The 14293-nt window shown below is 35.8% G+C and overlaps 1 protein-coding gene across 1 annotated transcript; it reads left to right on the forward strand.

Annotated features, from left to right (window-relative positions):
• Positions 1–1864: 1864 nt before the first annotated feature.
• On the forward strand, positions 1865–13701 carry LOC117101251 (ubiquitin-conjugating enzyme E2 2). The gene is made up of 6 exons (XM_033241197.1): positions 1865–2238; positions 5639–5702; positions 6226–6257; positions 8721–8798; positions 10288–10393; positions 10770–13701. The coding sequence occupies exons 1-6, from the start codon at positions 2215–2217 to the stop codon at positions 10907–10909; spliced, it is 444 nt and encodes a 147-aa protein (XP_033097088.1). The 5' UTR covers positions 1865–2214; the 3' UTR covers positions 10910–13701.
• Positions 13702–14293: the final 592 nt, after the last annotated feature.

Consider the following 14293-nt stretch of genomic DNA (forward strand, 5'->3'; position numbering starts at 1 on the left):
ATCTTGATTCTTTAATTTAGCGGAATTGTAGGAATAATCGAAGGAAGCGACCATTCGATTTTATGGAAAATGTCAATGTCAATGTCAAGGTCACGAAAATTAAATTTTTAACCCCGAGCATAAAAGGAAATAATGGAATGGCCTGCATGTGTAATTGTTCGGTATTCAGGCAGGAGTGACATACTGCTCTAGTTACCTCCACCAAACGAGGTTATGTATTCACCACTTGCTGTCTGTCTTGTCTTCTGCCTGCCGCAACGCCAAAACTTATGAATGGATCATCATCATACCATTCGATTTTCGGAAAAAGATCAATGGACAATTTCAAGGTCACGGAAATTCGATTTTTAGTCCAAAGCATAAAAGAAAATAATGGAATGGCGTATTCAGGCACAGGGCGAAAAATCATGAAGTCGCCCGTCATACACGTCATGCTTATTGTTCGGCATAGGACGGAGGTATCTATGGACTGACTGCTCAGCTATTTATTATTTCCCCAAAATGTATTGAAGATTGATAAATAAATTGATTCCTATTTCCAATAGGATTCACCCGGCATTATCGCTTGTTCAAACTTTAGCCCAAGTGTTAAGAACTTGAGAATTGAATTGAGAAAACAACACGTAACACCTATCATTCGAACCTTACATGAATTTACATGATTTGCAGGCGCGGATCCAGTGGAGCAGGGAGGGGTCACGTTTTAAAAAAAATCTGGATCTGAAATTTTATAAGTCAACATTTTCTTCGTAAAGTTTATCTGTGATCAAACTCATTACCAGACGATCACGCGTTTGGGTTTGCAGAACTTGGACTCTGAGCTGATAAGAACACGGATAATGACAGAATACTTGATGTAAAAACAGCGTTCAGAAAAAACGTTGGATGGCAGTGCGTGAGGAAATTGAGGGATGAAGTCGAAGTCTATATACCGATCATACGAATAAACACAATAAGTACCGTAATGAAAATACTTTTCTCTTTCCTATTATTCATTAGACGATTAATTAAGCATCACTGCGTTATGTTCAATCTTATAGGAAGATACCGGTACTCCTTATTACCTCTAAGCATTTTTATTACGAATAAAGCTACATTTACACTAGACACGATTACGACACGACAACGACATATCATCGCGTTTGTATTCTTCAAGACTGCGCGCGCATCTGTATTATGTAAGTGTAGATTAAATACACACAGTAATGAAAATAACCTTTATTATACAAATAAATTATTATAACATTACACTATTGTATTAAAATACCTTTTATACTTTACCTATTATTGTTTTATATATTGGTCGATAAACAATAAATACAGTAAAGGAATACACACGATGTTAAAAGCTAAATTAGTCTGAAAATGTTATAATAATTGTTTTATGTATTATCAACCCGCTGCCAGAGCAGGATAACTTTATAGTAGGCCTATCTCTTTATTTTACTAACCGTCATGATACAATAAAAGAGTACGGTAGTCCATTAAAAATAAATAAAATAGAAAGAAATAAACAATTAAAAAAAAATTAAACAAAATAGATAAAGAAAATCGACCTGATAACCCATTAAGTCGGTAGATGGCACCTGTTTCTCAAATAGGAAACATAGGCTTGTGTGGCGTTTTGGACGATCATTTTTTATTTTCTTTCTTTTTACTTTACAAAAGGAGGGGGGGGGCACCACACTCATACCTAAATCCGCCCCTGAGAGATAAAACTATGACGAATTGACAAAAAAAAAAAATCTCAAGAGATATAAATAATATACTGTACAATTGTTTCCATTGAGCATGCTCAGTGGTGATGGATATTGCTAGCCTAGACAGTACAGGTACTATCTAATCTCGCTCTGACCCCTGACCCGAGACATCATCGGTCCGGCTAGTGTAATATAGTTGTTGTGTAGGTTGGCCAAGTCAATGCGCTTGTAATTTTTGTTTCTAGATCCTACTAGCCAGTGTAATTTGTTTATTAAAAATACAGAAATAACACAGACCGGGAACTATTCTTCTTTATAGATATAAAAGCGAGAATATGTTGTTGTAGCTGCCTCTGTTTTTTTTTCCCCAAAGTAACAGAAGGAATCAGTCAGCTAAGCAGATTGAATACTGTTCGAAGACTATAGTATCATCCAGCAGCAGCAACAAAACAATATTTTTGTGTCGACGCAAGGCGAGGCGGTTACAGATAATAAGACAAAAGCTTAGCAAAGAATGGCTTTGAAAAGGTTACATAAGGTAATTTATGGTCTCTGATTACTACCTTATGAGTTTAATATATTCGTAAAGGCTTGAGTAATTGTATACTAGGCATTTTCTTTAATTTCTTACCATTAAACTTAGGCCTATCGGTTGTGTAGGCCAGCTAGGCTAGGCCGGGCCTAGGTTAGAAAAATATAGAGGACAGTTTTGATAATAATTGAAGAAGATCGGAGAAAAGAAAGACGGTTGCCTAGCCGAATGATCCCATCAACATGTGGGCAATTGCGAATGCCATCCGTTTCGGCCGCGATGTATAATAACAGATTTTTATCATCCAGCAAATCAGGAAATAGATTAATAAGTGTGTTTTTTTTTGTCTTTTTATTATTAATATATAGGCCTAGCCTACCTAGTGTACCCTGCACTTAATCATTCTTACTTTACAAAAAATTGGCTTTCAGTTACCAGTGAGTTTGTCAATCTTAAAATTTATGCCCAATTAAATTCATTCAGGAACTATTAGGTCACCGATAATTTTGACCAAAAAAAAGAGATACAAACTCTAAGTAAAGTGATGAAAACCATTGTTAATATTTAATATTTCTAACTTTATCTGCCTATTTTATTTTTATGCTTTAATTATTACATTTGCCTATGTTAAGGTTTAATTTTAACTACAGTAATCACATCTCACCATAGTAACAACAGTAACAACACAAGAAGAAGTGTTTTGTTTAATGTTTATGAGTAATGATGACTCCTTTGAAGCTTTTAATCTATTATTTAGGACTTGCGTGTTTTTTAAAGCAGGCACTAACTGCGTTGTACGACAGACCCTGTTTGCGCTAAAAGATGCGACGCCGTCTGCTAATTGTCGGTGGCAGTCTTAACGGATCATCATTAAAATACAATTCGGTGTGCAAACGTCGCGTAGCATTCTTCACAGAATCGCGTCAGGCCCAGCTTAACAAGTTGCATAAGCTGTTCCTTACAGGGAGATTCTCTTATAGTACACTGAGGCATTGGGGAGAGTTAACTATTTAGACTTCTGTGGAATAGTTAGTAGAAATATTACAAATTCAGTTGTCATAGCAATTACTACAGGCTACAAATCTGGCTTGTTGTTGACCAATGATGGTTTTTAATCAAATTATTATATTGGGCATTAGCAAACTTTGTTTTTGAAATATCTTTAAAAAACTGATTTATATTTATTATTTATGATTTATTTTGTAATTTTGGGATAAAGATTTAATATTGTTATGATGAAGAGTATCGTATCATGTGATGGTGGGTAGGATTGAAAAAAAAATGTTTTCTTAAATTACCAAGCCAGAAAATAAAATCACAAGTTTCCTAAAGAAGGTTGAAAAATTATTGCTTTTATCCTTCTAACATTATCCTATTCACAATAAAATTCTTGTCAAATATGAAAGACATTAAAATTGCTTGAATGTAACATGGACAAAGATACATGGTAGTTTTAATGTGTAATTTATGCTAAGTTTGCAGTAAGTTGGGAATGTTTTAATTTTATAAATGCTCCTTCGCTAAATTGCTAATTTTTAGAAGCGGTTGGCGCATCGGTTGTGGCTTGGACTCCCAACCTCGAGGTCGGGGGTTCAAAACTCTCGCTGTGCAAATCGCTTGTGTCCTTGGGCAAGGCACTTTATCTACAACGGTTGCCTCTCTCCACCCAGGAGTACAAGTGGGTACCTGGTAGGTTCGAACACAACTGTGCTGATTACTAGCTGCAATATTATGGAATTCTCCCCAGGGAGCTGAGTATGTGTTCCATATGTGTTTGATCCAATGACCGGGGTAGTAATGTGAAGCGCTTAGAGGCATTGTGCATGAAGCGCTATATAAGAGCGACATATTATTATTATTATTAATTGATTTACTGTTATTGGGTAGACCTAATGCAGGGTGATCTCATCATAAGCATACTAAAAGTGTGATACAATTTTCAATGTGAAGAGTATGCCCAAAATCACGATAGTTATAGCTCATGGTAGACATAGTGATGTTCCAGGTGAACTAAACTAATGGGACTGGCTGTATATGCTTGTTTATACCATGTTTATATTAAGGTTCTAGGGGCCAACTGTTCCATTTATTTTTTAGGGATGACATCCTGACAAGTTCATCTACTTTTTGAGGATTAGATACATGTTCTCTCCTAAAATGGAATTAGTTAAATCCTACTAAGTGCTTCATGTATGTTGTTTTTGTGTTATCTTCTTTGAACAGAGAAATACTTTGCATTTAATTGAACAAAACTTGGCAATAGCTCTAAAATAATGTAATCAGTTTATTCGGGTATTGCACTCATAGGTTTAGTTATTAACATAAAAAGAAATGGTGGATGTAAGCACACTCTTAACATATGCCCTATATAAATAATAATAAACCATCAATTAATAACAATAGGCTATAATCAGACTAGAGAGTCAGGTCAGCGTATAGAGTGTATACTTAACAGTTCCATGTTCACACCAGACGTAAGAATTTCATCTAGCTTGAGTCATGCCTGGCTTATTTGTTGGCCCTTGAACATAGCCATAGACAACCAACGTCACTGCTAGGTGGTCAGCAAGGGTAAACCAAACTCCTACTTTTATATATGACATCATTCATTGTGTATAATGAATATTATACCATAGGTATTTATTGTATACATGCAGTATTCTACAGTTCATTACATGTGAAAATAGTGAGCTTTTGATTGCACGACAACGGTAGGACGTAGAACGTAATGACGTCAGTAAAAGTCATCTGCGCATGCGAGAACGTTAAGGTCACCTCGTCGAGTAGATTCTAGAACGCAATCTGGCCAAATCTACATATGCAGAGAAGGTAGGATGCCAGGTAGGACTTTCACGCATGAGTGATTCTGTTCTAGCGTCGCGTCGTTGCACAAATCGAAAGCTCCCTATTCAGGGGCAGATTTAGGGGGGGGGGGGGGCCGGCCCCAGAATGTCTCAAATGTTACGTTCGGGCGTCTAGAACACAAAAATTTCGCGGGGGCATGCCCCCGGACCCCCTACGACAGTGTTGTCTCAATCGGCCCAACTTCCGGCCCCCCTTTGGACATTTCTGGATCCGCCCCTGCTATTAGAAGTTGGTTCTAGGGTCTGATCCATGTTGATACATAGTTAACTGTTACACACTGGGAATAACAATCTCTATTGTGCAGGAACTAAATTGAAAACCTACCAAGTCTCCCATACCTGGCGTGAGACTTGTACATTTTGGGGTTGTCTCGTGCTCTCACTCTTAAAAACCAAATCTAATGCATAAATGTATTGCCCCAATACAGGTGCTACCTGTTACCATTACTAATGTAGTGTAGTCTATCATTACTTATCATTGCTTTTTTAGGAGCCACAATTGTGTTGTTATTACTTAATTTGTGTCATGCTTTCTCTTTCAGGAGTTACAAGATCTTGGTAGAGATCCTCCAGCACAGTGTTCAGCAGGACCAGTCGGGGAAGATAGTGAGTCTTAATAGATATATACTAAAATGATCTTAGTTCATTTGGTAGAGTGTCCCAACGATAATCAGGAGGTCTTGGGTTAAATCCTTATGATAAGGGCAATATGTTTTTCTCATAAATATATCATCACCACCAGTGGTGGTTTCTCCATACCAAAGTTAATATCATGTATCTCCAAAATATTTTCTCAAAATTGTATAATTTGAAAAACAAAATAATAAAAACTAATATAGGTCTCTCTGATTAAAGACCACCTCCAAATAAAGACCAGTTTTCTGTGGTTCCATATTAACAAATGTCTGTTATCTTTATTATTTTAATTAGAGACCAAAGCTGTTAAAAACCATGGAAACTCCAGTCCCAAAAGTAGTAGTTTTCAATTTCAAATAAATAAATATTAATTAATATTAATTTACTAAGTATGTTAATTATCTAATATTAAATTTAGCCACCATCATAGATATGAAATTTAAATTAAATGGTAATATCTTTTGCTCATTATTTTATAATTTTTTTTCATCAGTGTTTCATTGGCAAGCTACAATAATGGGTCCGGTGAGTACTAGGTCAATGACTGTTTGTAACTATATACGTAGCATTAAGTCCTATTCAGGCTATCACATTTTATTTGACAAAAAACATGTGACAGGCCTAAATATGTTCGTGATGACATCACATCATGACCAGATATCATGACGATGTTGAACTTGCCTAAGTCCAATCCAAAATGACATTGAAAATTTGTTTCGACGTAGATAAAATTCGACTTGCAGGTTGTTAAATAATGGAAAACACAACAATTTGGCATGTAAAATACGATCAACATAGAAGCGATTGGCGCATCGGTTGTGGCTTGAACTCCCAACCTCGAGGTCGGGGGTTCGAAATGCTCGCTGTGCAAATCGCTTGTTCTTTGGGCAAGGCACTTTATCTATGGTTGCCTCTCTGCACCCAGGAGTACAAGTGGTTACCTGGTAGGTTCCAACACAACTGCGCTGATTACTAGCTGCAATATTATGGAATACTAATATAATTTAATTTAATAATTTAATTTGGTGTTCAGTATGTTTTTCATATATATGCGTTTGATCCAATGACTGGGGTAGTAATGTGAAGAGCGTAGAGGCTTTGTGCATGAAACGCTACAGTATATGATTGTTATTATTATCTGGGATGTCACCAGCTTTTTGGAGTGCTGGTCGGCGATCATTCCGCGTTTTCCCGGGGGCGGGGGGTCGCCGTCGTATTCGCGGGGGGGGGGGGGGTTGCCGTATTCGTGAAAGCCCTTAAAAACCAAAAGGCCTAAGGCTAGCTGACACAATTTTTTTAGGCTAGGTCCAGGTAGGCCTAGGCCAGAATTTGAGGAATGCAACAAAACAGATGAAGATGAGACTTACTGTAGGCCTAATTAAATTCAATAGTTGACATGCCTTGTTTTAGATTAAAAAATAATAATGAACAAATCCCGGCGACAAAGCGTCGATCCGACTGTACCCAGCCGCATTGTTTGCCGTAATTTCACATGTTTGACGATTACCACGAGTTAAGTTAGCGATGAATAGCAGAGCAGTGCAGTATTTTGTTACAATTAACGTAACCACGGAAACATTTATTGTATTCTTCTTGTCTTTATCTTTCAATTCAGCTTGTCTATTGTGTTTAGGTAAACTAATTATTTTGTATACTGTTGAAATAATAGTGGTGGTCGGGAGCCTGTAAATCCTGGTCGGAAATGTTGAGTGCTGGACGGGCCCGTCCACCGCCCACCAGCGTGGTGACATCCCTGTAGTATTATTAAATTATTCAACTTAATAGGCAAATTTGACTTAGGCAAGTTTAACTGTATGAGCATACAGTTTTGTCAAAGAAAATTAGATAATCTGGACCGAGCTTTATATGTATTAATAAATACTTTTGACATTGATGATTTTGAGTGGATCTGGGCACAAATAAGTTTTTGAATAATTCCACCAAAATTTGAATAAGTAAAAACTCTACAAGGCATTCCATAAAACAAACAACCGTAATCGTATTACTGATCGTGGGCTCAATAATGAGCCTGATCGTGTAGCAGTGGCAAACATGTTTTGGGCATATTCCCATCATCAGTGCGAACATACCACATTTTGTCAATGTTTATATGCATTAGAACACGTGTATGAAAATTGGCATAAAACAATAGTGACTGATGAAGCGAAATAAGTTTACAGTATTATTTATTTCATAATTATCTAAGTAAGCTAAGGAAAGTAGTTTGTAATTATTGATTGAATTCTAATCGAACATTATACTGTAATGTCAGTGTTGAGACTGCAGATATGAAATACAAGAATTGTATAATGAATGAGATCTGACTGTTTACTAAGGCTGTCTAATGTATTTATACTTACTACTTTTGAGAAAATCACAAATAACCATAGCTAACAGAATTAAGTTCATATTTATTTTAATAACTACATATGTCAGCTAAGGAAATTCCTAATTATTAAATTCAAAGTCAAAAGTTACAGTGTTGACACAATGGCTATGCGGATTAGAGATCTACTGTAAATTAAATGCAGAGTTTTTATGAGGTATTTAAGTACCAAAACTATGCTATGCTTGACTAAGAGCAGAGAAAGATGTTATATACATCAGTGTTCTGGGAAATACAAATTATTACAATGAATAATGACTAATAGACATAATGTAGAGTTTTACTGCTGAACATATTTCTAACAATAATGATCATTGATATACTTGGAAATGAAATATCTTTTGATAATTTTGTCATATCATATATCATATAATGATAAAACAAACGGTAAAAACAATTAAAAATATATAGCTGACTGGCCGGATTGCCCAAAAGCAACGCAGAGTTTACTGTCATGGGGCTCTTCTGGCAGCACATACAGTACAAAAATAAAACATAAAACATTGGAGTATAAAAATAGATAACTATAAATTAAACCATAATCTCTTTTAAAAATTTCATTTAAAATGTAAAAGTTACAAAAGCTTTTTATTTTATTGCAGCCCGAGAGTCCTTATCAAGGTGGTGTGTTCTTTTTAACTATACATTTCCCAGCTGACTACCCATTCAAACCACCTAAGGTAAGTAATTTCTCAAACACTCATCAGATTTGGCTTGCATTAATGTCTTTGATACTGTACCGCCGTTCTACTGTAAGTTTCCATGCCCCTGGTAACATTTTCATTGCCCTTCATTTTGTGGTCTAATTTTACACCCTTGTTATTCTGGTCACAATTTCACAGCCCCTTAATAGTGTGGTCCAAATTTCATGTGCCCCATTTATATTTGAATGTATTTTTATATGCAAGGTTTTAAATTTTATCAAGCATTCAATTTCTTCATTTGGAGATAATAAAGTTATTCTGATTCTGGTACTGCAGTATGGTTCCAATTTCAGATGTCTCTGGTATTCTGGTCCCATACACACATGCCCCTGTCTTGAAGTTACAGCAATTTTTTATGTCCCTTTATTCTGCTTCCAGTTCCACAGTGTTTCTTTAGTCTGGTTCTGATTTCAGATGAATGTGATATAACATCAGCTTGTCATATATGAATGTGATATGAAATCATGTTTATATGAATGTGATATGACACCATTTTATCCATATATGAATGTGATATAACATCAGCTTGTCCATATATGAATAAAATACAACATTAGCTTTTCCATTGAATGTGATATGACTATGCTTCTTTTCAAGATAGCTTAGGCTTCTTTTCAAGATAGTACAGTATATGCACTGTACATGAATTTCAAAAAACAAAATAAATTAAAAACAAGCTTGGTTTATGCAGTAGTTTAGGTGATTTAATGTCAGTTAAATACACTCCATGATACAGATTGATGTTACAGAGGCCGTATTTATTGTTTTTTAGTACAAATTCACAAAATTGACAGTACTCGTTTTGGAAAAGAAGCCCCCCTCCCCTTCTTTACTTTGCAAAAGAAGCCTTGAAAAGAAGCCCATCTAAAGTTCGCAAAAAGGGCTTCAGTTCAAGGTTTTACGGTATGACATCATCTTGTCTATATATGAACGTCACAACATCCCCTTGCCCACATATGGGCAATTCAGTTCACACATATTTGTCTTAATTAAAGAAAAATAATAGTGTGAGTAGAGCTTACCGTAAGTGCTTCAATAAGCTCCGCTCTAGAAAAAGTGCCTCACCAAACGTGATTTTTTTTTTCTGTTAAGTGCCACTCCCGAATAAACGCCGTGGCGCTTATTTCAAGAGTACAGTATATATTACCCTGTGTGTAATGAAACACAGAAACAGGGTTTTAAATAAATGTATGCAGTGTTAAAATGAATAAATAACACAATGAAGACACAAACATTTCTTTATAAACGTTTATTTACGATGACGTAGGCCTAGCAGGGACTACAGGAATATGTGAAACAGGTAATATGGGAACGGGCATGGAAGCGCCACGCCAATATTTAGTTGTAAGCGCAGCTCTCGAATAAGTGCCACTGAAGCCTCCAAAAATTTTATAACAGCGTGGCGCATATTCGAGCATTTTAGTCCTGCATGTATACTCTAACAGTATTAATCTTGTTTTTCTAGGTGGCATTTACAACAAAAATCTATCACCCAAATATAAATTCAAATGGTAGTATTTGTCTGGACATCCTGCGGTCTCAGTGGTCACCAGCATTGACCATCTCTAAAGGTCAGTGATATTATCATTAAAATTTATTAGACCTGTCAATTTTCTATGGTAATCATAACATCAGCACTACTAATTTCATTCTGAATCATTCACCTTCTACCAGGTACCAATTTATACTCCTGGATAAAGAGAGGCAAGTGTAGATAAAATGTCTTGCCCAAGGACATCAGTTTGGGGCATTGGTTTCGAACCCCAGACCTTCCAATTGAAAACTCAATACTTTACACGTAGCATCACATTCTTCTACAAGTGTTTTGTTTTTTACCAACTAAATTTCACAGCACTCACGACTAAGTTGGAGTCATTGTTTGTGTTTATTGTTGAAAGAGAATAAAATACAATGTATAACCTGTTTAATTTGTGTGCATCTCCACAGTTTTGCTGTCAATATGTTCCTTACTAAACGACCCAAATCCAGACGACCCACTTGTACCAGATATTGCCCGCGTGTTCAAGACAAACCGGGACAAATACAAGTCTACAGCAAAAGAATGGACTCAAAAGTATGCAACATAAAGGCAGACAAACAAGACATAACGATGGAGATAAAAAAATACAAATATAGAGTACAAGGTCGCTGACATCACAACAGCATGTGACACCCTTTTGTTACTGAGCAACGCTCCCAAGCGTTCAATAGGGCTGAGTACCTCCTCAACTAAACTAGAGTTTACATATCTTTTTCATTGACATAACTTTACAACATTATATTACATAGAATAACTATGCTGAGTTTTTATTAGGCTTGTAATTTAGGTTCTAATACATTCTATTGAAAAAGCTGTGATAATCTGTAGTAGACTGTGGAGGTGCTCAAGATTAACGACCGCTTAGTAAATTAGGTAGTTTCTAAGTAACAAAATGGTGTCACATGACATGGCAACATTATAGTATTCTATACACCTAAAGCGGTTTGCCAAGCTAAGTTTTGAGTGTAAAAATTCACACACAACTTGTATATCATTATTCTCAATTCTGCCTCATTTTGTTTTAAAAGGTGGATATCGATGAGAAGGTGTTAGGAAAATGGCAGGGGAGTGGGGTGGATGTTACTTTGGAGATTTTAAAAAATCACTGACTACATAAAATGTGGTATACTATCCAGAAATAGTAGGTTGAAGTTCTTTGTAACAAGTAGTTGAGTAGTAGATACTTATCATATTCAAACTCGCATGCTCCTCTTCTATTGATTAAAAAAATTATAATCAATATGTGCGCCAATTTTTTTATTTCTAACAAATGTCACATACCGTGTGTTTTTAAATTGTAGATAAACAAGCTCATGTGAGATTTTGATATTCTAACTTAGATTTTCTTGATTAAGTTGCTGACAAAGCATTGCCAGGAAATTTTTAATATTTTTCGCTTTCAGTACTGTTTTTATTTAACTAAATTTCTAAGCAAGTCAATTTTATTTTTACCTTAGTAGAGCCCTGAAATAATTGTGAATCAGTAAAGCTCATATTACGGTTTGGAATCAGGAAACTGGTTTCTAATAATATTGTAAAAGACGAAAATGATTGGGTATATACTTTACTAATTAACTTGTGCTAAAAATTTGAACAAAATAGTAGTACCCAATTCAGCTATTTCACACAGATATAGACATGATTAATATGCTTATAATGTATGCTATATGGTTGCATATACCTGAACATATAGTACCATACTATTCACTTGCTCTTGCTATTCCATATTGATAGGCAACACTGGTGTATACCTGCACAGGCTATTCACACGTCACCGTCCATTCCATCAGGTAGTACTTCATACACCTGCACATCTACATACACCTGTCATTTCAACAGGTAGGACTCATCACCTGCCATATCCACAGGTAACACTTTCTGTATGTGAGGTGGCAAACCTATTCATTCACCAGCACATTGGCATTTCAACTAGTGGTACAGCACTTGTATTCATCTGGTATGTCATTGCAGCAGGCCTTCTCTTATATTTCTGCACATGCCATTTCATAAGGTGGTACTGTTGCACCTGTACACACCTTTTCAGGTACACCTTCCCATGCCATTTCAACAGGTAGCATTTATATATTATACCGGCATACTCCTACACACACCATTTAACTAGGTAGTACTTTTGTATTTGCACACACTCTTTGACATACACCAGTACGTACCTCAACAAAATTTATACCAGTGCAAGATTTTACATGCACAAATTTGTACTCGGAATATTCTCAATCTGAAATAATTAGTAGTTGGTACCAGGGATGCCGAGAAAGGAAGGGGTACACCGATATTCTTGATTGTGTCTGGTTACGGTTCATTAATATGCAAATACTTGTGCCTGGCTAATCCTGCTTGTCTGAACACCCAGCAAAGTTAGGGCGGGCTTAACCTTGAGCCAGGCTCAACTCCAAGTCTAAACGTAGCTTAAGTGGGTTTGGTTGGTTCACAGTTTATGTTATTCTGGAAGATCTGTTTGTGTATTTTTTGTTCTTTTCCTTAGGAGCCTCAATACCTGATTGCAGTGGATATACATGATTAAATGTACAAACCAGGCTTACCCATTGTGCAAGTAAAAATGATACAAAATTGATTTAAAAAAATTACTTTTGGCAAAATTGTTTTTCCCAAGGTTCTAAAATTCTACCTTCATTTTCCCCAGGGTACTCTCTTGGCACCCCTGATGCACATTACATGGGTTTAGGTCCTCTTTTAACTTAATGTTATTGTGAAAGTGTGAATCCCTTAAATAATGGGGGAAAATGCTTTGATTATTTTATGCATTAATTCCAGACATACTTTAAAAGATATGTATTCTTGAAGTGTAATTTGTGTAACAAAAGATGAGAAACAAAATGTTGTTACTTATCTACTGTATGTATCCAGGTAGTTTAGAGTGAAGTGATGTAGGAAAGCTTAAGCATTTTCAATTTTTCTGTGATTTACAGTAATAACATTATTAATAAAATAATTTTAAAGCAGAGATATGTTTCTTTTAGGGTACAATTTCCACTATGTTTTCGCGACTTGAAATAAGTTGGTGTGGATATAACACCACAAACATCACAACTCAGATGAGTTTTTACTGTAGTACTGTACTTGTTAGTTTGTTACAATACTTGTTTATATCCATGGACCCTTAGCGGTTGGTTGTTCTTAATTACTACTGAACAGCGTTAATTGCCCTACATGAGCTGAATTGTAGGATATTTGACCTTTTATCCAAGATGCATATATTAGTACAGTGTACTGTAATTCTCTTTTTAGCTGTTTATATGGATTTAATTCTCCATTTTCTGTGTGTTCAGTTATATACAATAAATGACAGCATACATTGTTCTTCTGTTTTTATTATTTCATTTCACAGTCACCATTTCACATATTCATTAATTAATAATTTATTATAGTTGGAATATTTATTTTGGTTTCAATGTACATTTCGATCAGTTAGCACAATGGCGATGTGTCCATTTGTTTTAGAATGGCACCTGTTAGTACTGAAGTGAAGAAGTGAAATAGGTACAGAATGAAACCTACCTACAGATGTATATTGCAGACCTACCAAGTCTCACACATTCGGGGTGAGACTCGCGCATTTGGGGTCTGTGTCGCGCTAAGGACCAAAATCTCGCATAATGTCTAAAAAATGTGTATACTATTTGTGACCTTTATAGCCCTCTCACTAAACATTCTCCATCTACAGTACTTAAAATATGGTAACATCATTTAGACCAACTAGCTGCACTAACACTGTAGTGTAGATATGTCATCTTATAAAGCGGTGTCGGATAAGGTACAAAGGACGCATACACACTGCCAGCTCATGCCAGTGTCAACAAATTTTGTGTGGAGAGGAGTGGGGCCGGGGAAAGTGCCTCAAGGAGGCTGAATTTTTAAAATTCTCCGTTATTGTAGACTAGAGGATTGTGGT

The sequence above is a fragment of the Anneissia japonica genome, unplaced genomic scaffold (genome assembly GCF_011630105.1).
Source record: "Anneissia japonica isolate Jap-2015-1 unplaced genomic scaffold, ASM1163010v1 scaffold1859_len985614_cov190, whole genome shotgun sequence".
Taxonomy (NCBI): Eukaryota; Metazoa; Echinodermata; class Crinoidea; order Comatulida; family Comatulidae; genus Anneissia; species Anneissia japonica.